Here is a 22,269-nt window from a genome sequence, read left to right as displayed (position 1 = left end):
TAGGGTCCGAGCACCGACGGTGCGAAGACCCTATTGGAATGCAAGGAATTATTTAGGGTCCGAGCACCGAATGGTGCGAAGACCCTATTGGAATGCAAGGAATTATTATTAGGGTCCGAGCACCGAATGGTGCGAAGACCCTATTGGAATGCAAGGAATTATTATTAGGGTCCGAGCACCACGAAGTGGTGCGAGGAACCTATTGAAACCCATAGAATTATTAGGGTCCGAGCACCGAATGGTGCGAAGACCCTATTGGAATGCAAGGAATTATTAGGGTCCGAGCACCGAATGGTGCGAAGACCCTATTGGAATGCAAGGAATTATTAGGGTCCGAGCACCGAATGGTGCGAAGACCCTATTGAAACCCGTGGGTTTATTATTATTAGGGTCCGAGCACCGAATGGTGCGAAGACCCTATTGAAACCCTTGGGTTTATTATTAGGGTCCGAGCACCGAATGGTGCGAAGACCCTATTGGAATGCAAGGAATTATTATTATTTTTCTTTGTGCGACGGGGGAAATGCATTTTTGGCGACCTTATCATACCCCAAAACGCGTGAAAGTTGGCACACACATCAGGACTGGCGAAAAATTAGATATTTTGTGGGAGGTGCGCATGTATTTGCCAAAATGGCTCCATAGCGCCCCCTACAAAATTGCAAAAAGTGGTCATTAGGCCAACTGGCAGGATGTTTGAGCTACAGCTACAAAATTTTGTGTGCATATTCAGCACATCAGGACACACGAAAAATTCAATTACAGCCACGCCCTAAACCCAACAGGAAGTCGGCCATCTTGAATTAGCTTTAAATTTTCTGAGATTAATAACTCAGTGGAGATAAGTCCGAGAGACGCCAAATTTGGCCAGTATATGCAACAGCCCTACCTGATGAAAAGTTATCAAAATGCTGTGCGAAAGTCAAAGGGCGTGGCCATGGCGGTCATCAAAAATATTGATCCTTCGCCATGAAACAGGAAGTGGTGCCTAACTTTCATGAACATGCTCCAATCTGCCTGAAATTTTACATGTGTGATCAGTGTCCAGCCCTGACGACATCCATGTGGTTATGTACATTGACAGTCATAGCGCCACCTTGTGGTAGCAGGAAATAGACATTTTTTTACACTTTGATGTACTATTCTTAGCAGGTTGATCAGATTCACCTCAAATGTGGTGACATAAGCCAGAACACATTGATGATGATTCCCAGAGAAAATGGTGACTCGTCGTCAAGGGGCGTGTCTGTGGCGGCGCGGCGAATTTCGATTTCTCGCCATGAAAATTGAATTATTAATATCTCAGCTGGAAATGATCCAATCCGGACCAAACTTGATGTGATGGACACCAGTCCGGTTCTGAACACATCCACATTCATAAATTTAGAAATACTCATAGCGCCACCTATTGGCAACAGGAAGAAATTGTCATTACATTTGCATGTACCATTGCCTGAAACTTTGTCATATCATCCTGAAAATTGGTCAGCTCAGTGTTCCCCCCTTGACAATGCCACAGTGTGAAGATTTTGACAATTGATGAAATTCTGTTGCCGTGGCAATGCAATGTTGCCGTGACAGACAAAATACTTTTTGACAGGTTAGGAACGCTCATATGTTTGCCAAAATATTTACACACATCAGGACTGCTGAAATATTTGATATTTTAGACGAATTGCACATGATTGTTGCAAAATGGCTCCATAGCGCCACCTGGAAAATTTCAAATATTTACTACGGGCCGTATGTGTGACCTACAGTTCTGAAACTTGGTAGGCATATGTAACTCGTCAAGACGCACAAAAATATAATTGACACCCATGGCCAAAACCCAACAGGAAGTCGGCCATTTTGAATTATATGTCATATGTTTTGACGATTATGGGTCATTTTTAGACATTTTCAAAAGCTATAAACTCAAACAGGGTACCACCGAGAGAGCTGAAATTTGGCCAGGATGGACACCAGTCATGGTTGATCAAAGGTTATCAAAATACTCTGCAACAGTCTGACGGTGTGGCCATGGTGACCAGCAGAATGCGGCCATTTTGGATGTCTTGCCATGAAACAGGAAGTGCTGTCTAACTAGCCTGGACATGCATCAATCTGCCTCAAACTTTACATGTGTGATCAGAGTCCAGCCCTAATCACATCCATAGGTCGATATAGACTCACTGTCATAGCACCACCTGGCGGCCATTTTGAATTTCTTGCCATGAAACAGGAAGTCATGTCTAACTAGCCTGTACATGCTCCAATTTGTCTGAAATTTTACATGTATGATCAGAGTCCGGCCCTAATCACATCTTTGCACCACTTGGCGGCCATTTTGGATTTCTCGCCATGAAACAGGAAGTGCTGTGTAAGTAGCATGTACATGCTCCAATCTGCCTGAAACTTTACTCTCTCAGTTGCAGCGCCTCCTGGTGGATATGCGTGGGCCAGTTGGGCCGCTTGGATGCGAGGACCCGTCCAACGCTGCTTGCAGCTTTTATTGGTTTAGTGGTTGGAAGTCAATAAAACATTAGCGTCAGTCAAATTGAATGCGTCAGTGGATGGAAGTGGTGGTTGCCTTGTGCTGCTCTTCACTTCACTGCAGCTCCATGGCTCCATCTGCTGGATGGACAGAAGTGCAGCAGCTGATGGCAGCTTCTTTGACCTCACGCTGCTGTCAGACCCCAGATTAGGGTTTATTTCAGATATATATAATAGAAAATAGTAATTAAAAAATAAGCTGATGTTGTATTTTTGCAGCAGTGAGTTTTACAGGTTTAAGAGCAACCAGTCAAAGGTTATTACTGAGGATTTTAAACAAAAACATTCAGGCAAACAGTTAACATCATAGGGTGCCTGACATGTTTGTTTTTTTTCCAGGTCGATACAGATTTTTTTTGTAATCAAGGAGATCAATAACCAAGATTTGGAATCACTACACATTTGCAGAAAAAATAAAGTTTTTGAACAGCACATAAAGTTAAGTTAAAATTAAAATAATCACGAGTTGCAGCCTTTGCTTATTTATGTTTTACATGCTGAAGTTGTCCTTCAGTGTTTCACTGATCAGATTGTGCTGTGGGCAGGAACAAGATCAGAGGGAGGCAGCTGCAGCAGACCCAATGTAGTTTCACATTCATTTATCTGATCAGATTTCAGGGGGCTTTTTTTTTTTTTTTTTTTTTTTTTTAAGAAATGGGACCAATAATTGAAAACATGCTAAATATCAGATGGGATCATTGGTGTCACAGGACATCTGCAGACACAGGTCAAAGATTACAAGGAGTTCATTTAACGAATGAAACTAAAACCAACACAGAAAGGATAACTAAACCAAGGTGAAAACAAAAAGGGGCAACCAGACTAATTGTAGGAGAAAGGTTCTGGTTTCAAAGTCTCTGGTCTGGCAGAGAGCGGAAGAATGAAGAACCGGGCCTTCGTGGATTAAGGTGATTGAGAACAGGTGAATCAACCCCCACACCCGTGAGAGAGATGGATGGATGGATGGATGGATGGATAGATAGGGAGGTAGATGGACCATAGATAGATGGATGGATAGGTAGATTCTGCAGTGGGGAAATTTTCAGTGTGGCAGTAGCAGATAGGAAAAAAAGTAAAAAGAAAAGCAGCACTCAGTGCACAGATATAAATAGATGCTTTCTCCTTAGAGAAGAAATAGAAATGCTTGTAAAAAAAAAAAAACCTTGTGAAATTGCACATATTGACTTATTTACATTTTATTGCAGTTACTTCATGGGTGATCAGAACTACTGGGAGCAGGTTTGATTGAACACAGTCTGACTGCTGCAGGAAGGAAGGACCTCCTTCAAACATCGTGGGTGAAGCAGTCTGTCCCTGAAGGAGCTGCCGGTGATGGTCCTGTTTCCTGCAGGGGGTGGGAGATGTCCTCCATGATAGACAACAGCTTTGTCATCATCCTCCTGTCTAACACCAGCCCAGGACAGAGCTTGCTTTCTTAACCAGTTTCTTTAGTCTCTTCCTGTCTGCAGCCGTGATGCTGCTGCTCCAGCAGACCACTCCATACAGGATGGCTGATACCACCACACAACCATAAAAGGTCCTCAGAATTGCTCCCTGCACCCCGAAGGACCTCAGTTTCCTGAGCAGGTGAAGTCTGTTCTGACCTTTCTTACACCGTGCGTTGGTGTTCTATCTCTAGACATGTTTGAATGTCTTTATCAATAAATGGTCAAACACATGTTGAGTGTCAGCTCAGCTCTTTGTTCCACACATGTATATGTTCCTATGTGATTGGTGTCTTGCAGTCAGAGTGTAAAGAATTGAAGCTGTCAGAGGCTTTCTGTGGTGAAGAGGCTGCAGGACATCAGCTGCTCCAACAGGTGACGCCTTTGTTCTTTGGCTCCAACCAGAACCAGCAATAAATCAGCATGAGCTGCAGCTTATCCACCTCATAGAGTGTATAATAAAGAAACCAAGAGGTTTTAGTTGATAGCTGTCTCTAGTGAATGACCAGCAGCGTCTTGTTCAGGTTGTGAGGAGAAGTAAAAAGCTTACAGCAGCTGGTATTTCCAGGTAGTCTCCCATCCAAATACTAACCAGGCCCAACCCTGCTTAGCTTTGCAGATCAGATGAGATTGGGTGTATTCAGTCTCAGAAACAAACCTACAATGTAAGTTCTGTACCTGACATGATTCAAATCTCCACTCACACCTTTTATTTGTCCTTTGATTGCTCCAGTACTGATTGATGCCATCATTTAAGCCAATTTACAACAACACCTTGTAGGAAATGTGGTGCAGAGGTAAGTTCTGTGCCTCACATGTTGAAGGTCCATGGTTCAAATCCCCACTCACACTTTTTATGTGTCCTTTGGATGCTCCAGTACTAATTGCTAGCATCATTTAAGCAAAGTTAGAGCAGCATCTTGTAGGACAGGTGGTGTAGAGGTAAGTTTTTTGCCTGGCATGTTGAAGGTCCCCGGTTGAAATCCACCTTAGTACCTTTATTATCTTCACCTCCTTAATAGTTTCGTGTACCATCATTTACGAAAACTAACAGTTACACCCAGTAGGAAGGATAGTGCAGTGGTAAGTTATCTGCCTCTCATCCAGGAGGTTTTTGGTTCGAATCCAGCCCAGGGCTCTTTTGACACTTTTTAAGATAAGATAAAGATAAGATAAAGTTCTTTATTTCTCCCCACTCCAGGGGAAATTTACATTGTTACAGCAGCTTTATTTACAATATATACATACTTTGGCTGTATGACAACCTCTTTCAACCATCATTACAACAAAGTCCACGAAGGACCTTGTGTGAAAGATAGCTCACACATAGGTTGTGTGTCTGTCATGTGGAGGGTCACGGTTCGAATCCCCACTGGGAACCTTGCGGAGGATGATAGTGGAGTGGAAAGGTTGTGGTCTGTGGTGTGGAGTGTCAGTGGATTGGAGTTGAAGGGTGGTTCCTGCAAAACCAGGAAGTTGCTGGAAAAGGCAAAGAGCGCAAAGAGCGCAAAGAGCGCAAAGAGCGCAAAGAGCGCAAAGAGCGCAAAGAGCGCAAAGAGCGCAAAGAGCGCAAAGAGCGCAAAGAGCGCAAAGAGCGCAAAGAGCGCAAAGAGCGCAAAGAGCGCAAAGAGCGCAAAGAGCGCAAAGAGCGCAAAGAGCGCAAAGAGCGCAAAGAGCGCAAAGAGCGCAAAGAGCGCAAAGAGCGCAAAGAGCGCAAAGAGCGCAAAGAGCGCAAAGAGCGCAAAGAGCGCAAAGAGCGCAAAGAGCGCAAAGAGCGCAAAGCTTTCTAAGATATGTAAATTTATTTGTTATTTTGGATTTTGTTATTGTGTCTTCTGTGTAATTAGATATTCAAAAGTGTCAGTGGTGTTGTTCCAATTTTTAGTCTGTTTTTAGATTCATCTTAAAAGTTTAGTCTTGGTCTTTTGTCATTCTTTATGATTTTATAATATTAGATTAGATGTCCAAATGTTTTGTCTTTTTAATGTGTAATTGTTGAGTGAAAAGTATTATTGGATGTGATGAGTTAAAATCTTATTTTCAATATTAAATGTTTAAACTCTTGTAGTTTGTAATTTTAAGAACTTGTAGTAGATTTTAATGTGTAATTGTATATTTAAAGTTTTCATAGGAAATTGTGTTTAATTCCTAGTGAAAGTGTTATTGTCTTTAAGGTGTTTATTTGTAAAGAAACATTTAACTATTTAAATAAGTGTACTAGTGTCTTTCACTTTTTGTTTGGATAGTCGTAGTGAGAGACAGCCAGACAACGGGATTAGAAATAAGAGGGAGGCCAGCTCATACAGCATGGGGTGTACAAGCGGGAGTCGAACCCGGGCCTCAGCGTCGGGGACCTAGTACATACGTCAGAGGCGTAACCCGTAGAGTTACATGAGCACACATGTTCTGGCCTTGAAAACGTGTATAAATCCAATAGAAAGTCTAGGGGTAGGGTTACAGAGCAACGTCCTTACAGCTTTAATGAAAATAAAGTAAATTTAATATGACACATAAATATTTTTAATATTAATACTAAGCAACAGAATAATCCGAGAAATTAATCCGCGGTTTTCCCTTCAGCATTGTGGGTCTAGATAACCCCTAACGGAGATGGAGACGTGCAACCACAATGCTGAAGGGAAAACCCCAACTTTATTTTATAAATTTTTTGGGTTGAGTGGCTTAATATTAAATTATGAAAAAATTAAAAAATTTTTATCCATTTTTTATGATACATTACAACTGTCAGGACCTACCTCTCCAGCCCGAGCCCTTCCCCTTGACTTTCTATTGGATTGGTACACCTTTGCTGACAGGCAACATGTGTGATTATATAGCTCTGCGGGTTAAGCCACTGACGCATGTAGTAGGTCCTCAACGCTGAGGCCCTGGTTCGATTCCCGCTCACAACCCCGTGCTATATTAGTTGTTCTCATTCTTATTTCTACCCCATTGTCTGGCTGTCTCTCACTACGCCTATCCATCAATTAACTGCAAAAGACTACAACACTTATTTACAAATTTCCTGTTTATTAAATACAATTCATTAATTTCTTACATCCTTTTCCCCCCCATACTTTATAAAAGTTTAATTGTCTTAACTTTTTCCCATTTATTTAATTGCTTATTTTTTATGTTTTTTCTTTCTTTAATCTTCTTCTTCTTTCTAGAATTTAACACCAACCTTAAATTTTGGGTCATTTTTTGACATTTTGAAAAGCTATCAACTCAAACAGGGTAACACCGACAGATATGAAATTCGGCCAGGATGTACTCCAGGCATGGGTGATCAAAAGTTATCAAAATGCTCACCTTAAGTCTGAGGGCGTGGCCATGGCGGCCTCGTGAATTTTGATGCTTCGCCATGAAACATCAACTGCTGTGTAACTGCCCTAAACATGCTCCAATCTGCCTCAAACTATACATGTGTGATCAGAGTCCAGTCCTGATCACATCCATAGGCCGACATGCACTCTCGGTCGCAGCGCCACCTGGTGGACGTGCGTGGATTTGCCGACCAGCAAGGATGCGAGGACCCGTCCAACGCTGCTTGCAGCTTTAATTAAATCTTATTTTTTAATGCAGTTTGCAACACCAGCAAAATTTCTGGTGTTGCAGCCTTTTCTCCATTGTGTTTGTGTGACAGCAGAACTAACAGGTACACTAGAGGCACATCAAACTGAAACCCTCTGTTGTGATATTAACCATTATGGGTAAGTTAAAATCCACAGTACTCATACTGTGCAAAAACTTTGGGACTACTATATCTTTACATTCTTATCTATCATGACTCATCAAGGAGGAATCTGCATTATTTTTCTGCATGACAACAAGCCCAAAAATAGGGTTAGTGTTATAAAGTCATAAAACTCTCCTCAGCAACAAGGACAACAAGGAGTCCTGTGACAGATGATCTGACTTCCACAGAGTCCCGGTCCTAGCATCATGGAGTCACTCTGGATTACATGAAGAGACATAAGACACTGAGAATAAATCCACAGAACAGCTGTATCAACATTGAAAACTGGTTGCAATGGTAGCCACAACCAATACTGATAAGATTTTTTTGAGGGTTTATTTACTGCACTTTGTATGTTTACTGATAAAGACTATGTTTGAAAGTGTCCTCACTTTTGTATTTTTTGCACAAAGTCAAAGTTCATTTGGGACTTCAGAAACAGCAGTTTTGATAATAATCACACCTAAAGACAAATTTTGTTCATGTTTTTGATTAAATTTACAGAGTATCATAATTTTAGCTGATGTAGTCATTGAGAGTGTTTCATCAGTGTCCTTAAAGTGCTGAAAACAGGAAAATTTAAAATTCCAGTTATGATGAGAAGCTCCAGAACAACTACTAAACTGACCTTGAGGTGTTACTGTTTCCTTTAATGTCTATTTTTATTATTATTTTATGAATTATTGGTTTGTGTGTGAAAACTGTATACTAATATGTATAATTTCACTTTTAGCAGTTTTTGTGAACAACTGAAAACTTAAACTAGTTAACTGACTGATATTGAGATTCTAGAGGTCAAACATAAACCTCTGTAGCGACCCCAAGAGGCTGTCATGCTCATTACATGTAAGAAAAAAATTGTTCAGTGGATACTAAATTTTAGCAAACCTATTCAGTACAGGACAATGTAACTCCCTTGTTTTTATATACAGATTAGTAATGTGTTCACACTAATGACTGCAACAGTAGGGTCAGTATTAAAAATGAAAACTGCACATCACATTGGGGGGTAGTTTCCTTTATTTTGAAATGACTCTGAAAAATATCTACAATCCGTATAGTATTAATAACGGATCAACTGTAACATTCAAGCAGCTGTTTTTCATGTTTTTTTTGGTTTTTTTTGGTGTGGCATGAGGCTTTCTAGATGAAATACTCCAGGCACTTGTTCCTCTCATCATCCAGTTCCTGGGTCTCAATCTCAAACTTTTTCATGGCAATGAAATACTGAACAAACGGCTCTCCAAGGGTGCTGCGCATGACATGATCCTCCGCCAGTGCCTCCAGAGCATCATCGAGCTTCACGGGAATGGCAAAGTCCCTCTGCTGACTGGGGGCCTTGTTCAGATTGCTGTCAGAGTTCAAGTTTCTTTTGATACCATCCAGTCCTGCGGCCACCGTAGCAGCCAGGACAACGTAAGGGTTGGCCATGGCTGAGCCCAGCTTGTTGTCAATGTGGGTCTCCCTCCCACCGTGACACTTGATATTGAAGGAGCTGCTGTTATCGTTACTACCGTAGGTGGCATACAACATCCGCTTGGGGTCTTTGATTGACTTGGCGATGTGGCTTCGGCAGCCCAGGCCAGGTGACATTAGGCAGCTCAGGGCAGCAGAGTGGGTGAGGAGGCCAGCCAGCCATTTCCTGCCAATCTCAGACAGCTCTCCTGCCTTCTCTCCAGTGTGGAAGAGGCTGCGTCGCCCATTAGCATCCCACAGGCTGTGAGAGAGCACCCCGGCATTGTACAGACCATCATCAGTGAAAAAGCTAGCAATGTAGCTGTGTTTACGAGCCATTTCCTTGATGCCAGTGCGGAAGGTGAAGGCGCTATCAGCAGCTGCAATCCCAAACTCTGGCCTCAGGTTGATCTCCATCTGGCCAGGGCCACTAGCAGAGGCGATGCTGTCAATGTCAGCACCCATGCAGTACATGCTGTCCACCAGCTGCTGGAAGAAAGGCAGGTCATGGTTACTGAGCAGCGTGGTGGCAGGGAACAGGAGCGTCTTTGGTCCGATCCGATCCGGCGCACCAAGGACGCAGCATTCATAGGTGAAGGATGAGTGCAGGGAGAATCCCAGGCTTTGGAGCTGGCCAAGGAGCTGCTTAGCGATGAGGCGAGGTGAAGTGCGAAGGGGGCTTCCTGTGACAGTGCACGGGTCGCAGATGACCCGAGCAGTCTGCTCAGCCCAGGGCAGGACCCTGAAGGTCGAGAGGTCAGGGATCAGAAGGACATCACTGCTGAAGTTGGCAGTGTTGGCGTGGTCCACTTCATTGCTCTTAGGGCTCAGGGTCAGCTCCAAGTAGCTTCTTGGCATCGGTACTCCATATACCGCTTTCTCCTGTTGATGCAACATTTACGTTAAACACACTTATTCCCCTTTGTTTCATAAAGTTTCATACAGATTAAAACCATAATTGTGTCTGTATAGTAAGGAGGATGAGAGGGGAGCTAATTAGTTTAGCTTAGCATTAATACCAGAAGAAGAGCAGCTAACCTGGCACTCCTAGTAAATACAGGTACACAATACACTTAGCAGCATAGCATAGCATAGCACAGATAGATGGATGGATGGATGGATGGATGGATGGATGGATGGGTGAATGGGTGGATAGATAGATAGATAGATAGATAGATAGATAGATAGATAGATAGATAGATAGATAGATAGATAGATAGATAGATAGATAGATAGATAGATAGATAGATAGATAGATAGATAGATAGATAGATAGATAGATAGATAGAGTTCATTACGTGAAAGAAGCGGACAGGCACGGTCTTGGATCTTGACACCCCATGAAGGTCAGTGGCCTCGAAGCGGACAAAGTTGATGTTTTCACGGGCAATCTGCTGTTTGATCTGCTCCATGGTCGCAATAAACCTCTGGTTCCCTGAGATCTCAACAGTCTCGTTTCCGTTGTCTGTGGAAAAACATTTGACAGCTGTTTCCTAAAGCTCAGTGCTCCAATCAAAGGTTAAAGGCATATAATTAGCCAAAATTAGCTTGTTGGACATATGTTGGTATATATTGGTCTCTGTTGACCAATAAGTAACAACAAATTACAGTCTAGAAGTTTAGAAACACTGTCATAGTTGGTGCATCAGAAAGCAGTGACAAGTCCATTTCTGCAGTGTAAAATGTCCAACTAATAGTCAGTGAGGGCAGAGAAACTCAAATCTCCCTGAAAATCAAACACAAAACAGACAATAAACTGCTGTTCCAAGCTGTTTTAAATCTAGAAATAATGATGAATGAGTCTCTTTATGATCAAAACAGACGATCCAGTCCCAAAGTAGATACTTCTGCTATGGATCAAGACCTTCGTATAAAGTTTAGTACATAAAGACCAGATAGGTTCATTGAAATCATAAGACCACAAATGGAATGTTTCAATTCAGGTGAGATTTTTGAAATACAGATAACAACAAAAAATGGTACCTCTTCATAAAATTCAAGCAACACTAGAAAAAAACATTATCTGGATGAAAGTACGGTTGAAACGAAGTCAAGTCACACAAGCTGCAGATATTTCTTCTTTTATATTGAGGATAAATTGTCTTTTAACCAACCTGAATGAGGAGATCCAGTCTCTCCCCAGGAGCTGCTACTTGCATATGTGTATGTCCTGACTCCAGGCTGGCTATTTGTGTTGGCGTTTGACCTGAATGAGCTGGATGAATCCATGGTGGGTGGCTGCTGAATGGATGTGCTGTCTCTGGACCTGGGCCCCCTTCTGGAAGCATCAGAGTGAGGTTTGAAGGTGCTGAACGGCCTCTGAGGGTTTCCGTCGTCCTGCCGTCCATCAGCCTTTCCACCACTACTGCTGCTGGTCCCGTGGAGGTACGTATACGGACTCCCTGGTTTCCCATCATCTCTTCCCCGGATGCTGAGCAGAGGACTGTCCCTCAGGATGGTCTTCAGCTCCTCCATGGTCTGTCGGGGGACACCCATCTCACCGTAGGACACCCTGGTCTGAGATGATGCCTCTCTCGTCCAGTCCTCACCAGTGGCAAGTTCATCCATCCTGGGATCATGGACTTGTTCTGGGGGCCTGTGAGGCAGAGGGCCAATGGAGATAACCGTGGGGGTGTCTGGAGGTATCGGGCTGTTGGTGGGGGAGTGGATGATGGATGGACCTCCTCCCCTGCTGGTCCAATCCACCGGAGGCACATATTTCCCAGTCACCCTCACCCCCTTCCTGTTGCCTAGGCTCATCCTTGTGCCATCTATTTGGTCTTTGCTTCTACTCTGGCCCTCCTGGAAAACACACAATGGGTCTATCACACGAATGGTAAGAGATGCTCAAGTATGTATATGAGGAAGATTACCAAAGTGTGTAAGAAAGCAAATCTGTAAGGATACTGAATTTAAAACAAGACTTAATGTTACATACCAGACTCAGTCGATTCAGCAAAGTCAAGTAAAAATGATATATGAAGCCAGAACTGTTGTATCAGCACTTAGCTAGAAAATTAAATTTAAATGAAAAAGGTAGATGTGGAGTTTTTACCTTGAGATCTTCAGAGTCATTCATTTCTTTGTTTGTACTCGTGAACTGTGATTTGGAATTTGATAGCCCTCATGTGAAGGCAGAGCGTCACTCGCACATTAATTTTTATAGACAATTGGTACAATGGTGATGAATTAGAAAATTCTTTTTGCCCCCAACACCCGCGGGAGTCCGACTGGAAACTGGCCCCGGCCGGCTGCTGGTAGACACTGAGCCACTGCTGCTTTGAGCTCATTGGCTGCCAGTGAGGATAATTCAATGTCTCTTTTGTGTCATTGCAGAGTGAAACTGCAGAGCTCAGCAGCTCTGCTTGTGCTTCCAGAAATATATAGGAGCACAAGTATTTATTCCAGAGAGATAAAAACACACATCTATGAAGTCCAGACAATAACTGCTGTTGTTGGTGGTCTCTGTATTGGAGAACTGCATGAACTCACTCTCTGATTCTTCAAGAAGAAACTTAACATGGATGTTTACAGACACAATGATCCCTTTTTCTTTAACAGTTCCATTAGAAAATATAATGGCTCACCTATCTAACACAATACAAACTTTTCTCTGTGTCCTTTTGGATAAATGTAAATGGACATATTGGTGTATATTTATTATAAATTATGTTCACTATTACTCTTATTGTTATTCTTTTTGTTATTATTCTTTTAGTTTATAAATGGTAGTATTTTGAAGAAGCAGGAAGAATAGATTTACAATCATTTGTGTAAGGAGAAGGGGTGAGAATAAGAAGCTTCGACGTCTTCCCACTCCTTTTTGAGCAAGTTATTCATTGTCTTTTGTTGCTGTTTTCTTTTTTGCAAATAAATCTGAAATTATAGACCTATAAAATAAATCAACGGGTAAAAAAGAATGACTGATTTATTAATCATTCATAAATCCATCTCTATATTTTCAAAAACATACATCATTAGAAAGTTGTATTAGTATAAATGAGGCTTTAATTAATTTATTATAATTCTGTTACTCCTGCAACCTTCTCCTACTTATTCCACAGTCATTTTTCTGAATCTGGAACTCGTCTGAGTCAGCTCCGATGACTCGGGATTAGATGCTGATGACATCAGAATTAAAAACATTGAATGACCTAAGAGAGAGAATGATGAGTTTCACATCATCTCAGCATCAGCCTTGATATGCTGATTAATGATGCAGGCCTGTCCCTAAACAGAGGCTTTATAAAGCATCCACATATACACTAAAGTTAAAAAATTTGGGGTTACTTAGAAATGTACTTATTTCTTAAAGAAAATCAATGTTTATTTAAATGAAGAAAACATTAAATTAATTAGTCATGATTCATTTAGGGGGCTGCACAGTGGAGTAGTGGTTAGCACTTTCGCCTTGCAGCTAGAAGATCCCTGGTTCGCGTCCCGGCTTTCCCGGGATCTTTCTGCATGGAGTTTGCATGTTCTCCCTGTGCATGCGTGGGTTTTCTCCGGGTACTCCGGCTTCCTCCCACAGTCCAAAAATATGCTGAGGTTAATTGATTATTCTAAATTGCCCGTAGGTGTGAATGTGAGAGTGATTGTTTGTCTTTGTATGTAGCCCTGCGACAGACTGGTGACCTGTCTAGGGTGTCCCCTGCCTTCGCCCGAGTCAGCTGGGATAGACTCCAGCACCCCCCGCGACCCTAGTGAGGATTAAGTGGTGTATAGATAATGGATGGATGGATGGATGGATGATTCATTTAATGTTGTACATTGTGTTAGCTAATGGTGTTGAAAGACTAATTGATGATTAGAAAACCCTTGTGCTATTATGTTAGTACATGGATAAAAGTGAGAGTTTTCATGGAAAACGTGAAATTGTCTGGGTGACCCCAAACTTTTGAACAGTAGTGTCATGTCTGTAGTCAAAACTTATATCACTGAGGTTTACTTCTGTGTAGACAGATTTGAGTTTTTCAAGGTTTTTCTGTTACCAACATGTACCAGTTTTTGTTGTCTTCATTTTCTTTTCGATATTTCAAAGAGCTGACCTGAATTCAAACCTTCCATTTAATGATCTCATAATTTCAATGAACCTATTCAGTCTCTATGTATTCTTGTAGTATTCAACGTAGGCTTGGTCAGTGTAATAATGAACAATACTCTAGTACTGGAAGATTTTTCCAAACACACCATGATATCGCTCCCTTTAATATCTCGGTGTGAGAAAACTGCACAGGGTGTTTCAAATCAATGAACAAAACCATGTCATGATAATATTGAGCAGCATGATGTATTTGTCCACTATTTGATTTGCTGTATTAGCCAACAAGAAAAGCACTCAGAGAGTGCAGCACTCCACCAAGGCTGCTCAGTTGCTGTATCATTTCTGACAGATGAAGTCTTTAAAAAATCTGTGGCAGAAATCACAGCAACATAGAATGTAGCCATTTAATATAGATGTACCCACAAACAAAATTACTTTGTGCTGAGCACAGGTGTATGTTATGCATGTGTACATTATGTACGGATACCGAATTGCGTGACCTAAATATGTAGTGGGTGGCAGGAATTGATGGGACTCAGAAACGCCCCCACAATTTAATCAATTGTTCCTTGCATCATTTTCGACAGATAAGTCTGCAGTGGTGGATTTGTAGTTGGATCACAATCATGTGATCGTCAGCAGGCAGCTGACATAGTGTTCACTTGTTGTCATAGTTACAGAGACGCCATGGTGCTATCTGGCAATGATACAGAAATCTTCAACAAATCTGTGAGATCCAGACTATAAGCTGCATCACTGCCAAAATCTAATCACTTGGTCTTTGTGTCATTTCTGACCTTCCCTGAAAATGTCATCCAAATCTGTTAATCCGTTTTTGAGTAATGTTGCTAGCAGACAGACAGACAAAAAGACAGACAAATGTTTGCCGATCATCACATAACTCTTTCCTTAGCGGAGTAAAAATCACCTGTCTACCCTCGTTATCATATCTGTTACCAGTTTGAGTTGAATTTTCCACGAAATGCACAATACTGCGATTTACAGTTATCTTAAAATAAGCACATCCCATGGAAAAATGGAACATTTGATCATTTCTGAAATGTAGAAATAAAGGTGATATACTCAAACAATTGTCACTTTGTATTAATTTTTTTTTATCACTCCTTCAAATCCGTCAAATCAAATCCAGATTAGATGCCAGAGGTTAGAACTTCTTTACAGACTGGCAGATGGAAACCTCTGACATCTGGGATCTGCTGCTATTAAAATGAGTAGTGTCATCGTGTCAAGGTCCAAAGACCTCTCTAGGCTTTCAGCGAAAAAGATCTCCAAAAAGAGTCTGCAACAACTCCTCGTCCCAGGATCTGTGTCTACATCTATATGTCAGGGAAAGCCTTTGCTGTCTAAAAAAACCTTTTGAGCAATGTCCTCAGGGCGCATGCACAGCTAGATACCGTTAGGGGGGATAATAATACTCTTATATTTTATTCTATTTTATTTACAATCTAATTCTCCCCCTACTGGCAATACACTAAATCTGTGTAACATGTAGATTATCCAAAGGAGTCTTCAGGTTGAATAATAAACTACATGTGCATATTTCAGTGATGTCTGCTGTGATTCTGGATAATTTGTGGGATCCACGTGTGATCCCTGGAGGTGAACGACCAGTCACCAGGCCTCAGCCATCACCTGACCAGAGCAGCCTGGAGCAGAAAGATGTCTGGGCAAAACACCACATTTTCTGGGTGGGGTTTATTGGTGAAGGTGGAGGTAATAAGACACAGGAAACACTGCAAGCTCCCAGGGTTTGTCTTCAAAATATAGGCTGAAGGCGTGACAATGACAAGAGGAAAGGATTGTAACAAAAACAATTAAAATAAACCCTTAAATTTAGCAGTTTACAATATTGCATTTCAAAATATAGAATATGATATGTACACTACCGTTCAAAAGTTTGGGGTCACTTAGAAATGTCCTTGTTTTTGAAAGAAAAGCAGTTTTTTTCAATGAAGACAACATTAAATGAATCAGAAATATGGTCTAGACATTGTTAATGTGGTAAATGACTATTCTAGGTGGAAACGGCTGATTTTTAATGGAATATCTCCATAGGGGTGCAGAGGAACATTTCCAACAACCATCACTCCTGTGTTCTAATGTTACATTGTGTTAGCTAATGGTGTTGAAAGGCTAATTGATGATTAGAAAACCCTTGTGCAATTATGTTAGCACATGAATAAAAGTGTGAGTTTCCATGGAAAACATGAAATTGTCTGGGTGATCTCTAACTTTTGAACGCTAGTGCATACATATGCAAAAAATACACAAGATGTAGACAGTAAACTGTGCATCAGAGTGAAATGAAATGCTTTAAACAGTATTGTAACATAATAGTGACATTTTGAGATTAGTACAGATAATTGGTAACAGTACTAAGTGTATATGATAGAAGAAAATTTCAATTTCAATGTACTTTGTCTAAAAGCAATAAAGGCTTTCCATTCTATATAATATAATATAATATAATATAATATAATATAATATAATATAATATAATATAATATAATATAATATAATATAATATAATATAATATAATATAATATAATATAATATAATATAATTGTATTAGCCGGACACGACAGTGGTGTTTTATTGTGAAGGGGCAGACAGGAACTGCTCTCCGTCCGTCTCGCCTCCTCTCCGGTATATCGTCCATGGTTTCGTCCCGGCAGATCAGGAGACTTTGGCTCCGACCGGAGGAACAGCACCGGACTGTATGGTGGAGAAGAACCGTTCTGTAATTTTTAGTTTTTTCTGCGGACCGGCTGTATGATTAAGCTACAATCTTCAATGAGTAAGCATATCCCAGTAAGTAACGTGTTGTTTGTGGCTGCCATTTTGTGTCTGCTTCCCCATCTCCTCGGCTCGTGCTGTAAAATCAGTACGTTAACCGTTACCAGCCGGCCCTCACGGTGAAATCACGGCCTGCTCGGTACTAAACCGCTCCGTGACTTTGCCGCCGGTCGTTCCGGTGTGACACAAACCCGGTGACCGTGTTTTTTTTTTTTTTTTTTTTTTTTTCCCCCCATCCCGGTAACCTGTAAAAGCAGCGGTCCGGTTAGGAAGCAAGCCGCTGTCGGATGCGCAGCTCGCTCGGACTGTGTCCTGGCCTGGAAGTTTCTGTCGGATAAACTCGACGTATTTTTATGCGAAATAAATAATATAACGTGAATAAAAATGTCCCGGTGTTTTCCGACACCGCGTGTTCATGTGGAGCGTCGTGTTTGACAGCGTCCCGGTGTCTGAGCTCTGACAGCCCGAAGGCCGCACCGCCGTATGATGGCGCCCAGTCCATCCGCACACAAAGGACACTCTCCAGCCCTGTAATGTAATGCAGCAACTCCTGTGCTTCGTTTGTTTCTCCATTTCACATCCTTTTGTGGTTGTTTGTTCCCTTCCTTTTTCATATTTTCGTGCTTGTTTTTCATCCGCATTAACAAGGCATTCTTCAACAGCTTAGCTTTTTCCCTTTTTTTAAACAGGAGAACATGTCCTTCATATTTAACTGTATTCTGTCATAGTGGTAAGAAAGGCCGTCGATGCCAAAATGCAGATTTATACTTATTTAAACTGGCAAGCACTGTTTAAAGAGAATATTCACACGCACATTTACAGTGTCTTTCTGTCTTTGTGAGGATATGCATTGAGTTATTGCATCCACTAATCCAGGGGTGTCAAGCTCCTTTTGGTTCAGGGGCCACATTCAGCCCAATTTGATCTCAGTTGACGAGTAAAATCATAACGTAATAACCTGTAAATAACCACTACTCCAAATTTTTCTTTTGTTTTAGTGTAAAAAAAAAAAAGTACATTCTGAAAATATTCACATTTAAGGGACTATCTTTTTACAACACATTATGAACAACCTGAAATTTGTTCAGAAAAAAAATCAATTTCAACATTATGCCTCAGTTTATCATTTACACATTACAACTTACAAATCAGAGAATCTACGAAGGCACAAAACATTTAGTCACAGGTATCTAGAGCTGAATGATAGTATTTTACTTTAAGAAAGACAAAAATGAGATGCAAAACGACAAGCATGAAACAAAATGACAAAAAATGAGACAAACGACATGAAACGAAACAAAAAGGAGACAAAAAACGAGAAAAAGTTAAAACAATGCATAAAGTGACACAAAATGAGACCAAAAACACAAATGAGGCAAAAAGGAAACAAAGCGACAAAAAAGCGAGAAACAAAAACGTGAGACAAACAATATGTCAGACAAAAAAGAAAAAAAAAATGAGGCACAAAAGAACAATGATCAGTCTAGTATTTCACTTTATGATCAAACCAACTTGTCATGGTCTCGAAATTATTTTAAATTTATCTTTTACAAATTTAAAGTTTGAAGCGAATATCGTCTGTAATTTTTACAATTTACAGAGTCGTCCCACAGGCTGGATTGGACCCTCTGGAGGGCCGGTTTTGGCACACAGGCCACATGTTTGACACCCCTGGACTAACACTTAATCCAACCACAACCATCATGACTAAATAAGTCCAATCTAAACCTTAAAATAAAACCTTGACCCTCAAACATATAAAACTAACATTTTGAGCCACACAAACTTAGAAAGGCGTGGATACTTGATTGTACAAAGACTGAAATTAAAATTTGTCAATGAGCTCTTTTGATGGGTAATTATATTTAAAGTAATATATTTTCAGTGGAATGTACTGTGCAACAGAACGGCTATAAACGTGATTTTTGTTCTTTAAAATTTAGCAAAAGCTGTCCAGCAACAAGGCTAAAACTGAACAAATGCCACTGTTTGCTGTATGTAATATTTGCAACTATCTGCATGGAAATTGTCAAAGCAACTCAAATATGTAGCTTTGGGGACGAAAAGCATATTAAACTTCTCTCCTCAGTGGCTTCTGATCCGGTTTTCACTGCATTTACAGGCCTCCTTGTGTATGAAGATGTAAAGACGGGTTTAGGAAAGCAAATGGCAGACAAAGTGAGTCAGATTTGTGCTGCTGTTGCTCATAATAACAGAGGGGATGTTAAAGCCCAGCTGAAGGCCTCATGGTTGAGCTCAGCCCTCACAGATATGACCTAGATGTCAGAAATGACACATCCTCTCTATTGTACACCGGCAGCCATTAGGTGGGATATTACACAGCGCTGCAGTGTGAGTTTATGTAACATACTGGCAGGTTAGAGGCTCAGTTTTCTCTCGATTTTCACCTCCTGTATGCTGTGAATCGTTATAACAGGGTGGGCCAAAAGTAGGCAGTTTTACTATTTGTTTCAGATCTAATTTATCCAAACCAGTATCCCTGGTTCAAGTTTTGGAAATGTTGTTATGCCTGCCTGAGGAGATAAGGCCTACAGAGTCAGTAGCTTCTTTGAAATCTGAATTCTGAAATGTCACTTTCGTAGATTTGCTTTTATGTGAAGTTTATTTAGGTTTAGTCTTCTAGTTGGTATTATGTCCCGTTTATTTTAGATGTTCTCTCTTGTTTTCTTTTACTTTTAGCTACGTGGTTCTGTGGTGTGATGTCGTCTCTCTAATTCTTTAATTCTCCATTTTTAATTTTTTTTAATGTCTTCTTTTAACTCCCAATCTTATTCTTTAATTTTTAAACCATCTAGTTCCCCTGTTTGATACGAGTGCTAATCTAGCTAATTATTCATTTAATTTATTATCATTTTTACTATTCATTTTGATTGTCTGTGTTGCATGTTTTGACTGTCAAAACCCTTTGTGAACACTGTTTTTAAGGGTGCTATATAAATAAAATTCCTATTATTATTAAGCTATTTCTTCCAATTTTCTTTTCCATTTTTATGTTGTTTTTTTAAGTATTTTTACAGGGATTGTGAGCAGTAGCAAGTTAAATCAAGAGCAAAGAAAGTGGAAACTAAAGCAGTGTTGGAAGTGTGAAAATACAGAGCAAAGGAGCCTTTAACACTCCCCCACCTTCACACCAGAAAATTTATCGCATAAGAAATGCTTTTATTATTTATTTATTTTTTTCCCCCCGCCTTTTTCTTGGCTTTATTAGGTTAGTCGAGAGGCAGACAGGAAAGTAGGGAAAAGAACGGGGGGGGGAAGACATACAGCAAAGGGTTGTGAGCAGGAATTTGAACTCAGGCCACTGTGTTGGACACTATAGTTCATGGGTCACCTACTCAACCAGTTGAGGTACCTGAGCACCCTAGGAATAAATGTGAAAGCACAGGTTGGTGGTTGATTTACTGAAATCCTACCTACTAAGTGTAAGCCCACTTTTGGCCCACCCAGTACATGACATTTCCGTGGATGAAATTATAAAAATTCGGTGTTCGGTGTGGGAATCAATCCCACTCTCTTCCACTGGCTTTACCCAGCATTTTCATCTCACATAGTGTCAGATCTGACTAAACATTCAGCTTCGTAGCATTCAGAGTTGTTTGTCAGTTACAATAAGTCTTCCTGAAAGGATGTGGTTTTAACTACACGTTCAGGCTACAACCAGCAATCATTTTAATTGTCAATTAATCTCAAATATTTTGTCAAATATTCAGTTACTTGTTTGATCTGTGAAATGCAAGAAAATGGAAGAAAAATATTGATCAGTGGTTTCCTAAAGCCCAAAACGACGTCTTCGAAGGCAAATACAGTGTGGCCCTAAAGTCTGGACACAGGAAATCTCATTAATTATTAACTACTTTTTTTTGCCTGCGCAGATTAAATATGGCTTTGTCGAAAGATTAAATTTGTCTGCTATCCTTCAGGTCCACTGAGAAGTACCAGTTCAGCTCTTTCTCCTTTCGACAAAGCCGTATTTAATCTGTGGAGGTAGAAAAAAAAAAAAAGATAGTTAATGAGATTTCCTGTGTGTCCAGACTTTAGGGACACCCTTTAGATTGTGTTTACTTTTGGAAAGAATTGAAGAAACCAGAGATTGTGAAATTCCAGAAGCTGGAATCCGATATCTTGTGATTCTTTCACAGTTAATGAAATTGTAAATCTAATCAATCAACTATTCAGATAGGTGTTGATTAATTCAATAGGTGTCAAGCAGTTGATTGTTGCTGTTCTACTTTCAGGGTCGAGTTAATGTGTGATTGATGTAATCACTGAGGGACTTTTGCTATTGTTAATGCCTCAGTTTATATTAATGGCAGGATTGTGTGTTGAAAAGCAACTCTTGGGATAAAAAAAACATCATTACTTGGTGTTTTTGCTGTTTTTTCTGTACATGGTGTTATTTTTAATGTGTGTGTAAGATGGCAGCTCTCCTTAGACTCCCTTGGTCTTTTATTCTGAAGGACTGCTATGGTTGAGCATAGCCAGTGTTGGACTAAACTGATTTTACTCCACAGAGGTGACGTGTGCAGGCTGGAGTCTGCAGTGTGTGATGCAGCTGAGTTTCAATACTTCCATAACAACACTTCAGTAGGAGTATTTCACCAGTGGAGAATTTTGTTCCTGAAATATTGAAGTTCATGCTGGAGTCATAGTGAAAAAGCCAGTTATTTCAGTTTACAATGATAAATGGAGAGGAAAAAAAGCCAATTGTCACGTTTCTAATGCTTTTTTGTTGTTGTGTTTTGTTGTGTTTGTCATTGACAAAAGCTTTTAAACTAACAGCATGAAAACTGCAACAGGAGGTGTTTAAAAATGTAAGATTATTGGTTGAAATTTTAAAATTTTAATTACATTTTTCAAAAAAAAAATAGCAGTAGTTGGTTACAGGTTGTGAAACATCAACATTTTCAGTTTTTCTTTATCTTTGGATTTTTAGTGAGACAAAGTGTCATCATGTGTCATCATTTGAAAACTTGTGATTGGAGTCTTTCACTATTTGCTGATAAATGTAGGCCTCATTGGTAGATTAATTGGTAATGACGGTAATAATAATAACTTTATGTAGTACCCTTAAGAACAGCGTTTACAAGGTGTTTTGACAATTGAAACATGCGACACAGACAATCAAGCAAGACCTAGGACAAGTCAGAGCAGTCAATTCAAATAAAGAGTAAAAATAAGTTAATAATTAGCTAGATTTGTACGCAAACAAAGG

The 22,269-nt window shown here is 40.4% G+C and overlaps 1 protein-coding gene across 1 annotated transcript; it reads right to left on the bottom strand.

The window, feature by feature from the left end:
- Positions 1–8,721: 8,721 nt before the first annotated feature.
- Positions 8,722–12,425, bottom strand: lgsn (lengsin, lens protein with glutamine synthetase domain). Its single transcript, XM_035956684.2, has 4 exons — positions 12,230–12,425; positions 11,289–11,976; positions 10,473–10,639; positions 8,722–10,056 (listed from the first exon to the last, which is right to left on the bottom strand). The coding sequence occupies exons 1-4, from the start codon at positions 12,251–12,253 to the stop codon at positions 8,863–8,865; spliced, it is 2,073 nt and encodes a 690-aa protein (XP_035812577.2). The 5' UTR covers positions 12,254–12,425; the 3' UTR covers positions 8,722–8,862.
- Between the last annotated feature and the right edge of the window lie 9,844 nt (positions 12,426–22,269).

The sequence above is a fragment of the Amphiprion ocellaris genome, chromosome 4, assembly GCF_022539595.1.
Source record: "Amphiprion ocellaris isolate individual 3 ecotype Okinawa chromosome 4, ASM2253959v1, whole genome shotgun sequence".
Lineage (NCBI taxonomy): Eukaryota > Metazoa > Chordata > Actinopteri > Pomacentridae > Amphiprion > Amphiprion ocellaris.
Note: the sequence above shows the minus strand (reverse complement) of the source record. Positions and strands in the feature narration are given on the sequence as shown.

Excerpts from the sequence above, each read along its gene's own strand:
- lgsn (XM_035956684.2), bottom strand. The coding sequence starts at position 12,253 with ATGAATGACTCTGAAGATCTCAAG. Across the intron at positions 11,977-12,229 it reads ATGACTCTGAAGATCTCAAG|GAGGGCCAGAGTAGAAGCAA; the intron begins GTAAAAACTCCA and ends TGTGTTTTCCAG. Across the intron at positions 10,640-11,288 it reads GACTGGATCTCCTCATTCAG|ACAACGGAAACGAGACTGTT; the intron begins GTTGGTTAAAAG and ends GTTTTTCCACAG.